The 19,195-nt window shown below is 47.4% G+C and overlaps 1 protein-coding gene across 18 annotated transcripts in view; it reads right to left on the bottom strand.

Moving 5' to 3' along the window:
• PPP2R3A (protein phosphatase 2 regulatory subunit B''alpha) overlaps nucleotides 1-19,195 on the bottom strand; it is a 207,609-nt gene that overhangs the window by 6,896 nt on the left and 181,518 nt on the right. For all 18 annotated transcript variants that reach the window (XM_073576490.1, XM_073576481.1, XM_073576479.1 and 15 more), the window contains 9 exons: nucleotides 10,299-10,401; nucleotides 9,436-9,510; nucleotides 6,350-6,436; nucleotides 4,782-4,938; nucleotides 4,053-4,101; nucleotides 2,605-2,694; nucleotides 2,098-2,273; nucleotides 1,881-1,999; nucleotides 1,458-1,564 (listed from right to left, as the gene is read on the bottom strand). In XM_073576490.1, coding sequence (XP_073432591.1) covers nucleotides 1,458-1,564; nucleotides 1,881-1,999; nucleotides 2,098-2,273; nucleotides 2,605-2,694; nucleotides 4,053-4,101; nucleotides 4,782-4,938; nucleotides 6,350-6,436; nucleotides 9,436-9,510; nucleotides 10,299-10,401 — 963 coding nt within the window. The remainder of the gene's footprint in view (nucleotides 1-1,457; nucleotides 1,565-1,880; nucleotides 2,000-2,097; nucleotides 2,274-2,604; nucleotides 2,695-4,052; nucleotides 4,102-4,781; nucleotides 4,939-6,349; nucleotides 6,437-9,435; nucleotides 9,511-10,298; nucleotides 10,402-19,195) is intronic.

Here is a 19,195-nt window from a genome sequence, read left to right as displayed (position 1 = left end):
GTTGATCATGCGCACTGCTGCGGTACTCATTAACGGGACTGCTAGAGATAGCTGAACGTTGCGTTCGATTGGTCTTCGGCTGCAGTGCCAGTGCGCATGACGGGCCACCGCTTCACTCACACCCAGTTCTTGTGATTGGTCGGGGGGGTCCCAGCGAACAGGAAGTTATCCCCATAGAAATGCAGCAAGTGATGGCTACAAGTGTAACTGGAGAACCCAACAGAATGAAGCCGCCTTTCTAGCCCCCCTTGACTTTTATCCTGGAGCCTGGCTTGGTACTACATCTTACCCCATTCAAATGTTTGAGGTGGCGCTGTAATACCAGACGGGAGTGCACGTACAAGGGTGGCAGAGTTGTATATAAGCGAGCGTGCTGAGATACGGTGATATCTGAGAAAGCTCAGGTGCTAACAGAGTGTCTTCGGCATGCTCGAAAAATATGATCAGGTCCCCGCGGCTGCATGTCTCGCAGCTATTCGACAGCAGCAACACATGCAGGGACTGCCTAACAAACGGGCAACGTGCATGTGTTGCGGCTGCTGAACAGCCACGAGACATGCAGCCGAAGGAACGCAAGCATAGTAAATTGAGCACGCCAAAGACACTCTGCTAGCACCCGAGCATGCTCTGATAACACCTTACCCGAGCACGTTCCCTCATCACTAATAAAAACCAATCTGACAGTGGCACCCCATCCAGCACAAGGTTCATTATGCTGAGCTTGCACTTGGATGTTTAATGGCGTTGTCTGGCTGATATTCTTTACAAAACAGGCCCAGAATACACCACCAGAATATGCTGGTGACTGATCTCCGCAAGGGATCGGCAGATTGTTTTCCTTTGGTCCCAAGAAGCACAGACCAACAAGGGACCCCGGGCGTGTAGGAGCGAGAGTGGAGGGGGATCGGTGTGGCGAGCATGTTTCTATAAATTTGTTGTCTCGTGTTCTTACTTGGATAAACTTGCAACGTTCTTGTAAAAACAAGCAACTTTCGCAATTCATTTCAAATTAAAAATCCTCTCCTTTCTGAAAAACAGAGGCCTTTTCATTTTTATATAGCTTGCTGCTCGCTACCTAGGTCACCAGCCCCCTCTACAGTATGTCAGCGGTGGCCGGTGTCCTAGGCAAGGAGTGCATGCTTGCCCCGATGCGCAGGGGTAGTGCACTCTTTAAGATGGGAGATGAGAATAACCCTAAATACTATGAAGCCAAATGTGGACTCATTTTCAGGTTTTCGAGGGCATGTATATAAGAGGATCGCTATGACATAGTATCAGTAAGACTGGCGACCTGCAAGCATTGTGGGTCACCTCGATCACCGTAACAGCTGACGTGCCACCATGAGTATTACTTCTATGCTCCCCCCATGGAGGTGCGGCACAGAGACTTGAGAAAGGAAATAGACAGTGAGGTCTTGTGTAACAACACTCGTGGGTGATAAATCTGATGGGCTCACCCTTCTTGTAAATGCTCAGTGGCCGTTTCCTCAGCGACTAAGATCTCATATTCTTCAGCTGCATATCGGTCCCAGTCTGATGGCTCCGGGGTTTCATTGTCCACATCCTGCAGGGTGAGAGATAATGCCGAATGTGAGGAAGGAGCGCACGAACGGTGGTTTTCCCAAAATGTATTGGACATAAACTGAGCATCTTTACTCCGCTGATGTGTGGGCGGTTTTACAGGTCAGACATTATAATGGCTTTTTACCACCGCCAGACAGTAATTTATTACAAACCGAACTACATGTATATCACTAGGGGGTATAAAACGTAGATGCGTATCTTCACTAGACCAATAGTGGCCCCTCATTATAGACATAACATAGACGCCCCTCTACGGTCAGTGGATGAAGAGGAGACACTCAATGAGATGATGGCACCTTTTGCACTGCAAAGGGATCTCTTTGTTCATGGTCCAGGTACTTCTCCAGATTAAAGCAGGTGTCGTAGAATATGTGAGACATTTTACAGCGTTTCAGGTCTTTCAGAGTGATTCGACCTTAAAGGAAAAGAAAACAGAATCATTTGAGAATCGTATTAACAAGAACCTTTAAAGAGCAATAGTCCTCGCAATGTTGTAATATTACGGCTCTATACCTTCATCTTCTGGCTTCACCAGGTCTAAGAGCTGGCACAGCAGATCCTGGAAGGGGAGCGGCTCAATACCCATCGTTTCCATTTTCTCACACTGCTCTTCATAGAAGTATTCCAGTTCATACATGGATAATACTCCATCTCCATCCAGGTCCATGCACCGGAACCAGTACTCAATGCTGCAGCAAAACATTGCAAGGGATCGGCATCAGTATTGTCCACGTGCAACGTCAGTACAGACATAAAAACGTGTCATCTCTTAAAATAGATTGCACTATAGTGCATAGTGTAAAACCACTAATATGATATCAATTAAATAATGCAGGGTTTTTTTTTTTACATTATACTCAATCCAATAACACGTATGACCATACAGTTGCAAGTGTAATTAACACTCGTGACCACTAGGTGGCATTCAAACCCTTTTTCTGGCTTTTTTCCTGCTTTTTCCCAAACTTCTAACGTCTTACAAAATTATGTTTCACCGTGAAATACGGAGTATTGTATTACCTTGTTGGAATTTTCTTGTCTTCTTCAGATATCAGAAACCAGACAAATTCTGCGTAGCTCATCCGGCCCTCCCTCTGGACAGCGTTCCCTCTGTGAATGAATGCAGAATAATTAACTATGGGACTCGTTATCCAAGCACAAGGCAAGTCTTCAGTCTATGTGCACACGTCTGGAATTCCTGCGAATTTTATGCGTTTTTGTCGCGTTTTTTCAAGAAAACGCGGCAAAAACACATAAAAAAAGCAACCCATTGTAGTCAATGGCATTCCGCACATGCTGTGCTAATGCTGCGTATTTTACAGCGGGAAAATCGCATCGCGGAAAAATACGCAGCATGCTCATTCTTTGTCCGAAATCACGGGAATTCCGCACACATAGGAATGCACTGATCCACTTTACTTATGTGGCTATACCCACCATGCGCAAAGTAAGCGGAAAATGTGCGGATGGTACCCAGGGTCTGGAGGAGGGGAGATTCTCCTCCAGGCTCTGGGTACCATATCCCTGTAAAAAAAAAAAAAAAATCATGTTTTTCTCACCTTCCGACATACCTCGCTGCGTCCTCAGGCCACAGCGATGCTCCCGCCAACTCCCCTTTCCCAGTGATACCTTGCGACAATGACCTTTGATGAAGTCGCGGTCTCGCAAGATGCTACGTCAAAGGTCATTGTCGCAAGGCATCACTGGGAACGCGAGTTGCCGAGAGCATCGCGAGGATCGGGAACGCAGCGAAGGATGCCGGAAGGTGAGAAAAAACACGAATTTTTAATTTTTTAAATTATTTTTAACTTTTTATCTTTTTACTACTGATGCCGCATAGGCAGCCTCAATAGTAAAAAGTTGGTCACACTCGTCAAACACTATGTTTGACGAGTGTGACTAACCTGTCAATCAGTTTTCAAAGGGATGCTCCAGATCGCTTGGAAAACGCTAGCATTCTGCAAGCTAATTACTCTGGCAAAACGCTAGTTAAAACGCGGGAATTTCGCATGTTGAATTCTAGCGTATTTCCCGCGGCAGGGAGTTGCGGAATTCCCACGGAAATTTCTGCGGCAATTCCACAACGTGTGCACATAGCTTCAGAGAGCACACAACATAGTGGCGCTCATAAAAACTTGTGGGGTATCAAATGTCTAGACTAAAACCCTCCTTTCAGGACCCAGAATGAAAAATCTATATCGGATTCCTCAGCAATTCCTCCTGGCAGGGCAGCGATGCTTTCAGGTTACTTTTACCCAAACTCTATTATAACTTCGTGGATCTAAGAAGTCCCAAGAAATATTAAAGTCAAAATGGCTGCAGCAAAGTTTATCCAAGACCCATTTTCTTGTCCTATTTCTTCTAGAGATGTTACAATACGCTCAATTCCAGATCATTTGACTAAAAGAGAATAATGATAATCAAAAGTTCACCCAACAGTGTCTAAGACACGGCTGCCCTCATCTTACCGTGTAACAGCTCCGGAAAATATCCGATCTATGATTCTGTTTGAAGAAGCTAAAAGAGAATAAAAAAAAAAAAAGAAATGACAAATTAAAGTGTGGTACGACTGCAGCACTGACCATAGACCCCAATTCTTGGAGAATGCTGTTTTGCACGCTGTTAAGATCTATGAGCCGGACCCTTAGAATCTGTCTCCAGAGCCTATTGTAAATGAAAGGCAGAGTTACCAGTGTGAGCCATGTGATGACAGACAGTCTGCTCTCCTGAGCTACATGTCTCACACTGGTGCCTTTCCCTTTCATTTACATGTAGCTCAGGAGAGCAGACTGTCAGTCTTTACATGGCTCACACTGATAACTCTCCCTTTCATTTACAATAGGCTCTGCAGGCAGATTCTCAGGGAGAGCTATGTCTGGCCCATAGATCTTAACAGCTCATTTACATATTAAGAAACATGTGGATTTCTCTGGGATAAAACATCGGATCATAAAATCAAGATATCATTTTATTAAACTTTCTATGACCACCAAGCCCATACAGATGGCTTAGGGGGGTTATGATCCTACGGACAGATTCCCTTTAATTGCTGAGTGCAATTTAGTCAGTTTGGACAGTGCGGGGTTGTAAATGGCGACACCGAGGAGCAAGTACTTGTACGCCTAATTAACTTTGGTGAGAGGAGATGCATCTTGGCCAAGGGCCTGGTGAATTACACAGCACGTTTCTATACTCACCATGGTCGTTATATCTGGCCAGGTCTTTCTGGTCAATGTACAGATCATGGTCTGTGTCCAGTTCCCAAAACTTGCAATAGATAACATAGAAGTGTTCATAGGAGAAGTAGTCCGTCACCTGGTTAATGTCGTCCTCTTCCTCCAGTAACGCCAGCGTCTGCGGAAGGTCAGGAGATCATCATTACCAAAGGGAAGATCAATGAGTGGGCTGGCTAGTGGCAGACTCCGACCCCTCTGTGACAGCTCCACTTTTTGTTTTTTACTTTCATTTTTTCTTCCCCTATCCCAAAAGCCATAACTTTCATTTTACCATAAAACTGGGGGAAAAAAGCCTAATAGGGCGAAATATTGAGGAAATATAGCTCCGCCACTGTGTTTTTGATTCTCCGTCGGTGTGTTCAAGGCAAAACCAAACATTTTTTTAGATTTTACAAGTTAATAAAATTCAAATCTTTATTAAAAAAAAAAAAGAAAAAAAAAGGAAAATGTAATTTTGGTCTCCATTTCCGTCAGTGGAGCTGTATGAATGTAGTTTTTATTGACACTATTTTGGGGTGCATACCTTTTCCTAAAAAAACACTTTTGCATTATATAGGGGAGGTACGGAAATCCTGGCTGTTCGTTTTTTTCTTTACATTGTTTACCGTAAGCAATAAATTTACAGGTATATATTGGAAGCAATAATAAATATATTCACGGTTTAATTTTTTTCCATTAATTATTGAATTCGGAAAAGACAAACTCTTAAAAACATTTTTTTTCTTATTAGTTTTCCTTTATTTTTTTAGTCTCCCCAGGAGACTTGAATGTGCAATCATTTGGTCACTTGTACCACAGTACGCAGATGGTAGTAATAAGGACAGATTGCTGAAGGAGTTGATAGGTGCTGGAATAGTCGAGTCCAACCATCACACCAGTTAAGTTCCACTGTCAGCACTTGGGTCACTACCCTATGCGCCCATTTAACATATTAACACTATATGGCCGCAAAAGTGTTAAAGGGGTTTCCTGGTTTAGAAGATGAATTTCTGAGTTAAAGGGGGTGGTGCTGGCATGGTACACCTGATTGCTAGGGTCTCAGTACCAGTATATTGTGTAAACAGCTCTTCATGGAACATAATTACAAATAGAATTGTGTAAAGTATTTATAATTTATCCTTTTCGGTCACCTTGATACATTTTCTGTTTCGAAGGGTTTATCCATGTATCTTTATAGAGTAGAAAGGTGGCCGTTAATACGACTGCAATTAAATTGGCTGTCGCGTACCTTCCCCTGACCACGAACTAAGTGTACAGTGGTATAGGAACAGGAGGAGTATCATTATGTCGGTTGGCTGACTGGTGACAGATCTAGGAAAGCTGACTTATGACTTTTGGAGAAGCAGTTTGGCACAAAGTAGTCTTCTGCTATTCCCTAGTTAGGACCCAACTTTAAAGGGATGTAATAAGAGTTAGGAGTTCTCCTGTGAAGTGTACTAAAAGTTCCATAACTAATGTTTCCTGACGGCAGGCAGCTGTGCTCTCTATCCTTAGCCCTCCGAGTGTTGGCACCATGAGAGGTCACCTACCTGCAGAAAGTTACTTCTGCGCAGCTCAGTAGATGTGATCCTGCCTGACCACGACCTGTTCACGGTATAAAATATTCTCTGTATGACCTGCCGGGCAGAACACAGGAGAATTACATTCATCGCTAGAAGGACTATCATACCAATGTCATCCATGTACAATGTGAGAAGAGCTGTCCAAAAAGCTCTATATACCCAGGTCCATAAGGCATCCGCTACATCTAGGAGAACTGTGACAATAATTACATTATAGGAGACTCGCTAGATGGAAACTGTACAGAAGAGCCTGCCTGCTCCGCAATACACGGGGCTGCTATACCCGATGTCAGCGAGTGCGGCAGGGCCACGAGCACCACTGTGCAAGGAAAAATCAGAGAGAACGGCAGCGTTCCACCAGGATCAATTCCAAAATTGTCATCATAATGTGATGGAACACCCTAGAAGTATGATATGTTTTCAGATTGTAAACCTCTTAACTTGTTTAATATGAAGCTACCATCAGATAACGACCTACTGGTTAAATCAGGATTTTGTTTTAAACGCATTTTTTTTATTTTTTGCTAATATATTTCTTTATTTTTCTATTTCACAGTCTGAAGGATTTCTCATTTTACATGTTTTAATACGATTTCCACACTGGCCACTGGGGCTATTCTGGCCTCGTATTTCCTGGCCTTTCTGGGAATCAACATGTACATTAGCAGCAGTGGACTCTCCAGCGATCCTCATGTAAGAAGCGTGTGCAATGGTCACTGTGAAGGGAGCGGGAGCAGGGTTAGCTGTGTTACGGCTTATTGTGGGTCCTGTGCTATCGCTGTATACAGTTACCTGTCATTGTAATCCTGCCTGTGACGATAGTGAACCTCCTGGCCAGTGTGAAAACTGCAAGATTTATTTTATATATTAAGAAAAATAAATTATACTATATACAGATTTTTGAACTACATGTAAAAGTATATTCAGAATTGAGAGTCCTCAGTGGTTGATGCCTTTTAATGGCTAACTGAAAAGATGGTAACACGTTGCAAGCTTTCGAGACTACTCAGGTCTCTTCATCAGGCTAGACTAATACAACATCTTAAGAATCACATATTTATACACAAAACAGCACAGAAATAACGGCAATAGATAAGACAAGTGACGTGGAGCAGAATTATCATTATGGGAGACGGATAGACATAAATATTGGAGCAGTTCATAGATAAGCAGTGTGAAGGTTTTATTGCCCTCTGATTGCCGGTCTGGTTCTGTGTTGTGATGACCCCAGGTGGTCTGAAGAGCAAATTCCTTAATTGATGTAAAAAGACATAAATCCATGCGACACATTCATTCCTGCACTGAATGTGTCAAAAGTTTTCATAAATTTGTACTCAGAGATTCCTCTCTCTCTCTCTGAGACTTGAAATTACCTTTTAATACAAGTAATTTAATGTCCATCATGCTATGACCGGGGATACAAAAATGTTTTGCCACATGTAGATCTATTCTTTTTTCTTATTGTGTGACGATGAGAATTTATCCTTGGTCTCACTTTTTTCCTGTCTCCCCCACATACAGACCCCCAGTTGGACATTTGGTACAAATAATTAAGTACACCACATTGTATATATTCCCTTTTTTAAATACAAATCATGATATGAAAAAAAAGCTTTACCAAAATATTTTTAAAAATACATGCAGTACTAAAAGCCATTTGAAACTATGGGTCATTTTCTGATGGTACATTCCCTTTAAGACCATTTGCCATTGTAAAGCAATTGCAATATTTTTTAGACTAATAATAAATGTCCTCGCTGCACCATTTTGCCAATTAAAGGCGTTTTCCAATGAATGAACTTGGCTATAGTCACCCTCCACTGCTTCTGCGTCAGATCTCCACCACTGTCTCTGGTCTTTGTTGTAGTGAGGTCATGACAATAGTGCCCCTCACCCATGGCAGCAGATCACTGGACTCAACAGTCTCATCCTGACTACCTCGGCACCACCGCTGGACCATTTCATCGCCTGCAGCGGTCACCTATGCTATAGTAAAGCAGTCATTGCTGCAGCCAGATGGAGGGACAGAGCTGGTGCTGGAGTATAGTGGAGTTTGTTATTTTTCATCTCAATAAGCCTATGTTCTAAAAAAAAATATAATGTGAAAAAACCTTGTATGCTCAAGCTCCAGCTTAGTAATGGGGTCGTCCCCTTTAGGCCATCACCTCTTTTGCCATGTTCTTGCGTGCTACTAACTAGTGATGAGCGAAGCGAATGTGCTGGGATAGGGTGTTATCTGAGCATGCTCCAGTGCTAACCAAGTGTCTTTGGCGTGCCTAACAAACAGGCAATCCCAGCACGTGTTGCGACTGTCGAACAACTGCGAGACATGCAGCCGCAGGGACTGGAAGATAGTATTCGAGCATGCCAAAATTACTCGGCTAGCACCCGAGCATGCTCAGATAACACCGCATCCAAGCACATTCGCTCATCACTACTATACTAACACATCTGTTCCTTGCTGCCAGGTAAAAGAGAATGGTAGCTTGGACTTAGCTTAGCAGGGCGTTGAGCAGGATACCTGGCACTTTGCACTTCCCCATCAGGGAAAGAGGTTACAGGCCTTAGTGGGAAAAACACTATTAAGATGTCTTATATTCCACTGTCGGGACAAATACTTGGATCAATATATCCGGAACACCTGCTAGCATGGAGGCACGCCGAATTACACAAATATTAACATTTGAGAGTCATCAGTGGTTGATACTACTGTGGACTCTCACATTAGAATATATTTCCATCTACTGGCCAACACGGTACAAACATCTAGATTTTTCCTGCTCAATTACCGCAGCTTTCTCCTTGTCTAGTACCTGACTCCATGGAGCCAAGTACAGCACTGCTACAGTAGTCACATTCTGTGCAGCCCGTTGGGTGGTGTTGTCTTACCACCGGCCACACCACGCTGCCGCTGACGAGACCTCGGAGGAATGTCATGCTGCCTAGCGCTCACTTAGGAGCGATGCCCTGCATACTACAAGATTACTATAGAGCAAGGCAAGACGCGGACGGGATCTGTATTCCTCCTATGTTAGGCGCCATGGAGCACATACCGTAGTTATGTACCGGGAGTGAAATTCTGGAGCTTCTTTGAGGAAGGTCAATCCAGGATGTGTGTCCACAATGTCCTACAAAGAGAGAGGAATGCTGGTAAAAAAGCAGTCTACTGGGGGATCATACTGCCCTCATAGGGATGCCATTCACAAAAATATCTGTACCAAATTCACAAGTCATAAATTAGCTGGCAACCATTAGGACTGGAGAGCACTGCTCCTTGCACAGTGCCATGCTCACAGCACTGATGTTGTTTATGGTAGGATTCGGCGCTTTCTCTACCCCCAGCAGTGGTGCCACCAGGAGGGCTGTGTATTACCGCCCTGATGTGGCGGGTGCATCTGCGAGATCACAAACGCGCAAAACAACAAGTGACTGTGATATTCATTGTTCTCATGGGTCATTAAGAGGGGTGCGCACTGCCAATTAAAGAGGACCCCATACTTGGTGTAAATATGTATTTTTCACCTGGTGTACATGTTGCTTTTCTCCTGAATTCAGCATAGTTTTCATTTTGTTTCTGCTCCTCTTCATTCCGGAGATACGGCCCCCCTCTTCCCTGTATGTAAATCTAGTCTTGTTAGCCAAGGGGGTGTGATCCTCATGAAAACGCCCACGGGGGAAGAGTTGAGGATCACACCCCCTTGGAGAAAGACTAGATTTATATACAGGGAATTAGAGGACATATCTCAGGAATGGAGAGGAGCAGGGACAACAGTAAGACTATACTAGATACAGGAGAACAGAGACGTTTACACCACGTAAAAAAAAAGTACATATTTATGGCAATTGATGGGTCTTTGCTAAGAAAACTTCGGTAGTTGTGACAACGCTCAGCGGCTGCGTCGAGGGGAGCTCTCACCTGCAGGAGGGGGATGAAGTCTTCCTGTTCTAAATAGCCGCAGCCGGGTTTTGCTAAAAGGTTCATAAATTTGGAATTGTCATCATGACAGTTCTGTAATAACCTGCGGGAGATAACAGCTGTATTAGACAGTGGTCATAGTAAAACACATTTACTGTATTCAGCACATCATGTAATCTGAATTGTTCATCCGTGGCCAGTTCATAGCACATCGGGTGTGAAAATCATTTTCAGTCACCAAAGGGTGAGAAGGCCACAATGAGTGACACTGCTGCTGACACTGCTGGTGTGCTATATTTGGCTGCCCGAGTCCTCTGTGCCAGCAGCGCGAGGCCAGTTATTAGAACACATGCAGAGTTTAGGCATAATGCCCGTTTTATGAAAATGGACAGAAAAAGTGCGGGTAGAGAGGGCATACTGGTCTCTGTAGTGGGAGCTTAATGGTGAGGAGTCATAGAATGGTAGAATTGGAAGGGACCTCCAGGGTCATATGGTCCAACCCCCTGCTCAAAGCAGGATTCACCAAATCACCCCCAGACAGATCTCTGTCCAGCCTCTGTGAAGATTTCCATTGAAGGAGAACTCACCACCTCTCATGGCAGCCTGCTCCACTCATAGATCACCGTTCACTGTTGAAAACATTTTTCTAATTTATAATCTGTATTTTCTCTCTTTCAGTTTCATTCCATGGCTTCTCGTGTTTCCATGTTGCAAATGAGGATAATGATGATCCCTCTACACTGACATCAATTCATCCTCTTCGCCTTCTTTTTTGCAAGCTAAACATTCCCAGATCCTTCAAAGCGAACCTGTCAGCAGGATTTTGTTAAGTAACCTACAGACACTGTCAGGCTGCCGCTGAGACACTGATTACAATGATACCTGTGGTGATTAAATCCGTCTTGTGGTTCTTGTGTAAGCAGTGTTAGAAGTTTTCAGTTGATGATATGTTCATGCTCCGGGGCAGGACTGTAGGGTAGATTCTTATCTTCCTGCTCTAGGCCAGAGAAACCAAGGAAAAACCTATTCAAGGACCGCTCCAAAGCACAAACATGTTCCTCATCATAGAGACAGAGATAGGGAATAGCTTAGTTACTCACCGATAACGGTGTTTCTCGGAACCCATGACAGCACCACGGAGAGAGGGGGTCCGCCCATCAAGGACAGGAACCTACAGACAAAAGAGCGGCACCTCTCCTCCGCCCCCAGTTGGTTACAGAGCATCAGAGGGTCTCCCGGTTAGTTAACAACAAAAGTATATACATAACATTACAATTTGTATACTTATAGAGAAGTCTCGTGTCTAAGAACACACTCTGCACACATTAAATCGTGCTCACCGCACACGTGAAAAAAGGGGGGGAATTAAGCGGGTGCTGTCATGGGTTCCGAGAAACACCGTTATCGGTGAGTAACTAAGCTATTCTCCCTCACCCATGACAGCACCACGGAGAGAATTTCAGAGATTGGTAGCTTAGGGAGGGACCACCGCCTGAAGGACCCTTCTCCCGAAGGTCAGGTCAGACGCAGAGGCTAGATCTAGGCGATAGTGTTTGAAAAAGGTAGAAGGTGTTGACCAGGTGGCCGCCTTACAGATCTGTTCTATTGATACCTCTGATCTTTCTGCCCATGAGGTCGCCATTGCTCTCGTAGAGTGGGCTTTTAGACCCTCCGGGATGGTATTCCCGCTGCATGAGTATGCCAGGGCAATCGCATCCCTTATCCATCTTGCCAGGGTACTTTTGGACGCCCCGAGCCCCTTACGAGGTCCCTGGAAACACACAAAGAGAGATCCTTCCTTCCTACATCCCTTGGTGGCCTCTAGGTAGTGCACTAAGCACCTCTTCACATCTAATGTGTGAAATTTCTCCTCTCCTCTATTCGTAGGGTTTGGGCAGAAGGAAGGAAGGACTACCTCCTGTGATCTACGGAAGTGTGTTGCTACCTTGGGCAAATATGCAGGGTCAGGTTTCAATATAATTCTATCCTCCATAATTTTAATGAATGGGGGTAATGCCGATAAGGCTTGTATGTCACTCATTCTGCGAGCCGATGTTAGGGCCACTAGCAGTATCGTTTTTAATGATAGGGTCTTTAGTGGAGCTGACTGAATAGGCTCGAATGGGGGTCCGGTTAGGGCTGACAACACTAAGTTCAGATCCCATGATGGTACTTTCTGGGTAGCTATTGGTCTAGACCTGGCTGCGGCCCTCATAAACCGTGATACCCAAGGGTCGCTTGCCACCTCCTGATTATAGAGGGCGCCTAGGGCCGCTACCTGTACCCTCAGTGTGTTAGTCGCTAGTCCCTGTTCTAACCCCCTTTGGAGGAATTCCAGGATTTTATCCATTTGTATTCCATCCTGAACCTTTGCCCCCGAACTGGATAGGAATTTCCTCCAGGTTCTACCATAGGCTTTGATTGTAATTGGTTATCTACTTTTTTGTAACGTGGAAATTAGATTTTCTGAAAATCCTTTCCCCCTCAGCAGTGACCTTTCAAATTCCATGCTGTTAAATGGAGGTTCACTGCTTGGGGGTGTAGCACAGGACCCTGCGATAGAAGGTCGGGGAGATCTGGTAGAACCCAGGGGTCGGTTACTGACATTATTCTGAGCCATGAAAACCATGTTCTTTTTGGCCAGAAAGGGGCTATAAGTATTACCCGAGCCCCCTCTTCCCTGACTTTCCTTATCACCGCCGGGAGGAGAATGGTCGGTGGGAAGGCATACAGTAGTCCCCGTGTCCATGGGAGCATAAATGCGTCCAGGGTCTGAGGATTCCCCTTGGGATTTAGAGAACAGAATGCTTCCACTTTTTTGTTTTTGTGGTCTGCAAATAAGTCTATGTCTGGGGTTCCCCACATTTCCACAATCTTCTGAAAAACGGACTGATTTAGAGCCCACTCCCCTTGATGTAGTTGGGTATGGCTCATAAAGTCTGCTGTCTGGTTCTCTACTCCCCGTATGTGTAGCGCCGATAGGGACAGTAAGTTTTCCTCGGCTAACCTGAATATCTTGGAGGATGCCTCCATTAGCGTTCTGGACCTGGTTCCCCCCTGGTGGTTTATATAGGCCACTGTTACTCGGTTGTCCGAGAATATCCGGACATGATGGCCCTTTAATGCTGGCAAAAAGTGACTCAAGGCATAATTTACTGCTAGCAGTTCTTTTTGATTCGAGGAGGCTTTTAGTTCTTGACGTCTCCATCCCCCTTGAGCCACACTGATGCCCATGTGTGCTCCCCATCCCACTGGACTGGCGTCGATGGTAATTACATGTGTGATCTTGGCCTCCCAGGGGATCTCTTTGGACAAGTTGTTTTTGTCCTCCCACCTGGCTAGGGAATGAATAGTTTTTGAAACTAGCGTAATATGATGTTCCAAGTGGTCTCCTAAGGCCCGCTGGTTGGTCAGGATATCCCACTGCAGATCCCTCATGTGTATTTGTGCCCACTGGACCGCCGGCAAGCATGCAGAGAAGGACCCTAACAGGGACATTGCTCGTCTTAGTGTCAGAAGGTTTTGCCTCGCTTTTTGTACCATATGGATAATTCTGTCCTTTTTGTGATCTGGCAAGTAACACACTTGGATGTTTGAATCCAGTGTCAGGCCTAGGAACTCCTGGACTCTCCTTGGTTCCAGCCTTGACTTTTTCAGGTTCAGAAGCCACCCGAGGTTTTTTAGAGTGCTCATCACTCTGTCCCTCTGTTCTGTGCATTTCTGGCCTGAGTTGCTCGCTATTAAAAAGTCGTCCAAATAAGGCACTATCAGAACATCCTGTTCTCTTATGTGAGCCATCATCTCTGCCACCAATTTCGTAAAGACCCGTGGAGCCACTGAGATCCCAAATGGCAGGGCCTTGTATTGGAATTCTCTTATTTCTCCTGCTATCGAGACTGCTAGCCTGAGGTATTGCCTGGATTCTTTGTGAATGGGGACATGGTAGTAGGCATCGCTGAGGTCTAAGACCACCATAAAGCATTGCGGAAAGAGAATTTTGATGGTCGATTTGATCGATTCCATCTTGAATTTTTCGTTCTTGATATAGAAATTCAGTCTTTTTAAATTTATGATGGTGCGGAAGGTGCCGTCTTGTTTGGTTACCAGGAAGAGAGGCGAGTAGAACCCCCTGCCTCTCTCCTGTGGGGGAACCTCCTGTAGGACTTTTTTGTCCAACATACTCAGGACCTCCTTTTCGAGGGCGTCCTGTTCGTTTTTTGACGACCTTATCGGGGTAATTATATATTTTTGCGGCGGGAGAGAATAAAAGTTTATCCTTAATCCTGATCTTACAAGATTTATCAGCCAGGGATTGTTGGATATTTTCTCCCAGGCTGGGAGGAAAAAACTTAGTCTCCCTCCCACCCTGGGCCCACAGTCACTTGGCGGGTTTTTTATCCCGGGACGAGTTACCGAAGATGAACCCCCTGTCCCTTCTTCTGTCTTCCCATTTTTGGTCTCTCGGGGGTCTCCTCTGAAAGAACTTTTTGTTCCGAAAGGACCGTTTAAAGCCTGTGGCGCTCACTGGTCCTAGGTTTGGGAAGCCCTTCTTTTTGTCGCCTGCCTTTTCGAGGATGTCATCCAAGGTTTCCCCGAAGAGGAATTTTCCTTCACAGGGAATGGCGCATAACTTCATTTTTGTCTGGAGATCCCCAGGCCAACATTTTAACCATAACGCTCTTCTAGCTGCATTCGACAAGGCTGCCGTTTTAGATGACAATCTTATCGAATCAGCCGAAGAGTCGGCCAGGAAGGCTGCCGCCCCTCTTATCATTGGCATGGATTCCAGGGTGTTATCTCTGGGAACCCCTTCCCTTATCTGTCTCTCCAATTGGTCTATCCATACCATAAGAGCTCTGGAGGTACAGGTTGCCGCTACCGCCGGCCTGATGTTTCCCCCTGCTGATTCCCAGGTGCCCTTAAGTAGGGTATCCGCTTTTTTATCTAACGGGTCTTTCAGGGTACCCATATCTTCAAAGGGGAGAGCAAACCTTCTCGAAGCTTTGGCTACTGCCACGTCTAGTTTGGGGGCCTTATCCCACGATGTGGATGCCTCCTCATCAAATGGGTACTTTCTTTTGATGGAAGGAACCGTAGAGCTTTTCCTATCCGGTTTTTCCCATTCTTTATCTATGAGGCCTTGGACGTTCTTATTTAACGGAAATACCCTCCGTTTCTTTTGACCCAGTCCCCCGAACATAATGTCCTGGACTGATCTATCAGTCCGGGGGTCTTCCATCCCCATAGTGGATCTTACCGCCTTTACTAAGGCATCCACTTCGTCCAGGGGGAAACAATGACGACCTTCCGTCTCCTCTTCGGAGGATGACGAGTCGGTATTTACAGTATGGGAGGTGACTTCCCCTGACGATAAGCTCTCTGATCGGGACTCTATTACCACGTCCCCCTTCCTTCCTTTCCCGTTTTCTGGATGAAAGGGCACTCTGAATTTCTGCGCGGATTACCGCCCTTAGGTCTGCGGCATGATCCGGGGTTTCACCGCCGAGGACCTCCTGTATACAGGAGTCACACAATTTTTTCTCCCAGGGCGTTGGTAATGGTTTCCTACAGGTGGGGCATTCCCTGTTCTTGTTTTTTTCTTTCTTCTTTCCCTGATAAGGGAAAGAAGTCTATTACAATGGGGAACATTCACGAAGATCCACTTACCCCTCATGCGCGGTTGCAGGTACCGGTTCTGGAAGTGGATCCAAATCCCTCACTGGGCGATCCACGGCAGGTGACTTGCTCCTTGCAGTTGAATGTTGCGTGGAGTGGCTACTGGACAGGCTCCCCCGTCCGTCTTTATCCTTTTGGCGGTGCTGGTGATGCTGCCTATGTTGCTGCTGCTGCTGCTTAGGCTGCTGTAGCTCCTCAAGCTGGTCGCTATCCATCGCGCCTGAACGCTTCCAGCCCTGAGGCTGCTTCAGCGTTCCAAATTTGAATAAGCCGCCCTGGCGTCACCTGTCTTCCCGGCCTGCACCGCTGCTTCTCCCGGGGAGTGCGCACTGCGCATGTGCCGACCGCGGGGACCCGGAAGTTCCTCCTTCTACTTCCGGGGCAGCGCCATCTTGGTACACCTCTGTACCCGGCGCTGCGCCTATACCGGCGTCCCCCGGCCCCTACTCCTCCCGGAGCGGCGGCCCGGTCCTCCCCGCCCGCTCACCCTGGACAGCCCCTCAGCTGCAGCGGTGGCAGCTTCGGCAACCGACCCCGCCGCGACAGGGGCCTCCCCGCTGTCTGACCGCGGACGGGACAGTCCCGGATCTTCACCTTCCGGTAAGCGCTGAGCTCCTGCTGCCGTGGTTCACCCGTCAAGGACAGGAACCCAACTGGGGGCGGAGGAGAGGTGCCGCTCTTTTGTCTGTAGGTTCCTGTCCTTGATGGGCGGACCCCCTCTCTCCGTGGTGCTGTCATGGGTGAGGGAGAAAGATCGTTTGTGCTCCAGGGTGGCCTGTGGACAGGTCTTTCCTTGGTTTCTCTGGCTTAGAGCAGGAAGATAAGACTCTGCCTACAGTCCCACCCCAGAGAACGGGTATATCATTAACTGCAAACTGATTACACAAGAACCACAAGACTGATTTCTTCACCACAGGTATCATTTTAATCTTTGTTTATAGCGCCAAACTGACAGCGTCTGTAGTTTACTTAGCAAAATTCTGGACATGTTCGCTTTAACCAATGAAAGCTTGAATCAAAGATTGTGGTCTCATGTTAGCCTGTGTGCTGGGGAGGAGGGGTATTTTTATTGCTGATGCTTTGAGAACTAGGTGGACTCTTGAGAAATCCCTATAGCATGTGGAAATCACGTCTACATGGTTGTGCCAGTCTCTTCCCTAACGCACATGTTGTAGATGACACTGTTTACAGCCACTATTTTGGGTGGTAAAAGGGTCAAAAGTCACTGACGCTCTGCCTACTTTTCCCCAAAAATTATGCTGCTGCAGGTTTTATAGCTATTGTTCAACCAGAAATCCCTTTGACTAATGTCTGGACAGACATCTTGGCAATCTGCCTCACTGTTCAATGACCTGCCGCTCTCACTCTCCCTCATTCGAGCCACTCACTAATTTACGTGCCCTTTTGCACCCATCCTATGCTCCTTTCCTGAACCTTTTCACATTAACAGTCAATGCTTTGCAATGAACGCTCTCAGATCACGGTGTTATTTCCACTCACAGTGGGTTCAATATTCTGTGACGTTTTATTTCCTACTAGCTGAAGAGGCCGGCGTTGCCCGGGCATAGTACCTAACTGTGGGTCCCGCTGTCTTCCTTAACATCCACGCTCGTCCCGCCGTCCCGTTCTATCCCTCCGCAGTCGTGCTCTACATCCATGTCCCGGTGTCTTCTTCCACAGCCCTGCTCTCCCGCGCTCCCCGTCCATAGCCCCGTTCTCTTCCTTCACAGCCCTGCTCTTCCCGTCCACAGCGCCGTTCTCTTCCTTCACAGCCCTGCTCTCCCGCTCTCTCCGTCCACAGCCCCGTTCTCTTCCTTCACAGTCCTGCTCTCCCACTCTCTCCGTCCACAGCCCCGTTCTCTTCCTTCACAGCCCTGCTCTCTCCGTCCACAGCCCTGCTCTCCCTCTCTCTCCATCCACAGCCCCGTTCTCTTCCTTCACAGCCCTGCTCTCTCCGTCCACAGCGCCGTTCTCTTCCTTCACAGCCCTGCTCTCCCACTCTCTCCGTCCACAGCCCCGTTCTCTTCCTTCACAGCCCTGCTCTCTCCGTCCACAGCGCCGTTCTCTTCCTTCACAGCCCTGCTCTCCCACTCTCTCCGTCCACAGCCCCGTTCTCTTCCTTCACAGCCTTGCTCTCTCCGTCCACAGCCCCGTTCTCTTCCTTCACAGCCCTGCTCTCCCGCTCTCTGTCCACAGCCCCGTTCTCTTCCTTCACAGCCCTGCTCTCCCACTCTCTCCGTCCACAGCCCCATTCTCTTCCTTCACAGCCCTGCTCTCCCACTCTCTCCGTCCACAGCCCCATTCTCTTCCTTCACAGCCCTGCTCTCCCACTCTCTCCCTCTAGAGCCCCGCTGTCTTCCTTCACAGCCCTGCTCTCTCCGTCCACAGCCCCGTTCTCTTCCTTCACAGCCCTGCTCTCCCGCTCTGTCCACAGCCCCGTTCTCTTCCTTCACAGCCCTGCTCTCCCACTCTCTCTGTCCACAGCCCCATTCTCTTCCTTCACAGCCCTGCTCTCCCACTCTCTCCGTCCACAGCCCCATTCTCTTCCTTCACAGCCCTGCTCTCCCACTCTCTCCCTCTAGAGCCCCGCTGTCTTCCTTCACAGCCCTGCTCTCTCCGTCCACAGCCCCGTTCTCTTCCTTCACAGCCCTGCTCTCCCGCTCTCTGTCCACAGCCCCGTTCTCTTCCTTCACAGCCCTGCTCTCCCACTCTCTCCGTCCACAGCCGCATTCTCGTCCTTCACAGCCCTGCTCTCCCACTCTCTCCCTCTAGAGCCCCGCTGTGTTCCTTCCTCCACAGCCCCACTCTCCATGCACCACACGCGGTGACACCGGGACCAGGAGAGAGACGTGCACAGATTGTTTGTTCGGCCGGAGTGGGCGGAGCAGCAGCGCATGTGATTGGGCGGCCTGCGGGGGTGTAGCCTAGCGCGGATGGCCACAGTGGATGGAGCTTGCCGGAGTGGGCGGAGCTAGAGCGGAGCTGCAGTGCGTGTGATTGGGGGGCCTGCGGGGGCGTGGCCTAGTGCTGTAGTAGGCCGCAGTAGAAGTCGGGGACTAAATTTATGCTGGGAAGCTGCAGGGGAGAGGGGAGATAGCGCAGTTGGCAACGGGGAGCGCCGACTGAGGCGGGACAGGGCTGGGAGGGTGCCGGCACTATTCGGCCCCTATCCTGAAGACCATCTTCCTCACAGCCCCGCTCTCCATGCACTGTCCTGCTGT

The sequence above is a fragment of the Dendrobates tinctorius genome, unplaced genomic scaffold (genome assembly GCF_039654945.1).
Source record: "Dendrobates tinctorius isolate UK_male_01 unplaced genomic scaffold, ASM3965494v1 ptg000049l, whole genome shotgun sequence".
NCBI classification, from domain to species: Eukaryota; Metazoa; Chordata; class Amphibia; order Anura; family Dendrobatidae; genus Dendrobates; species Dendrobates tinctorius.
The sequence above is the reverse complement of the archived record's forward strand: the minus strand, read 5'-3'. Positions and strand labels throughout refer to the sequence as shown.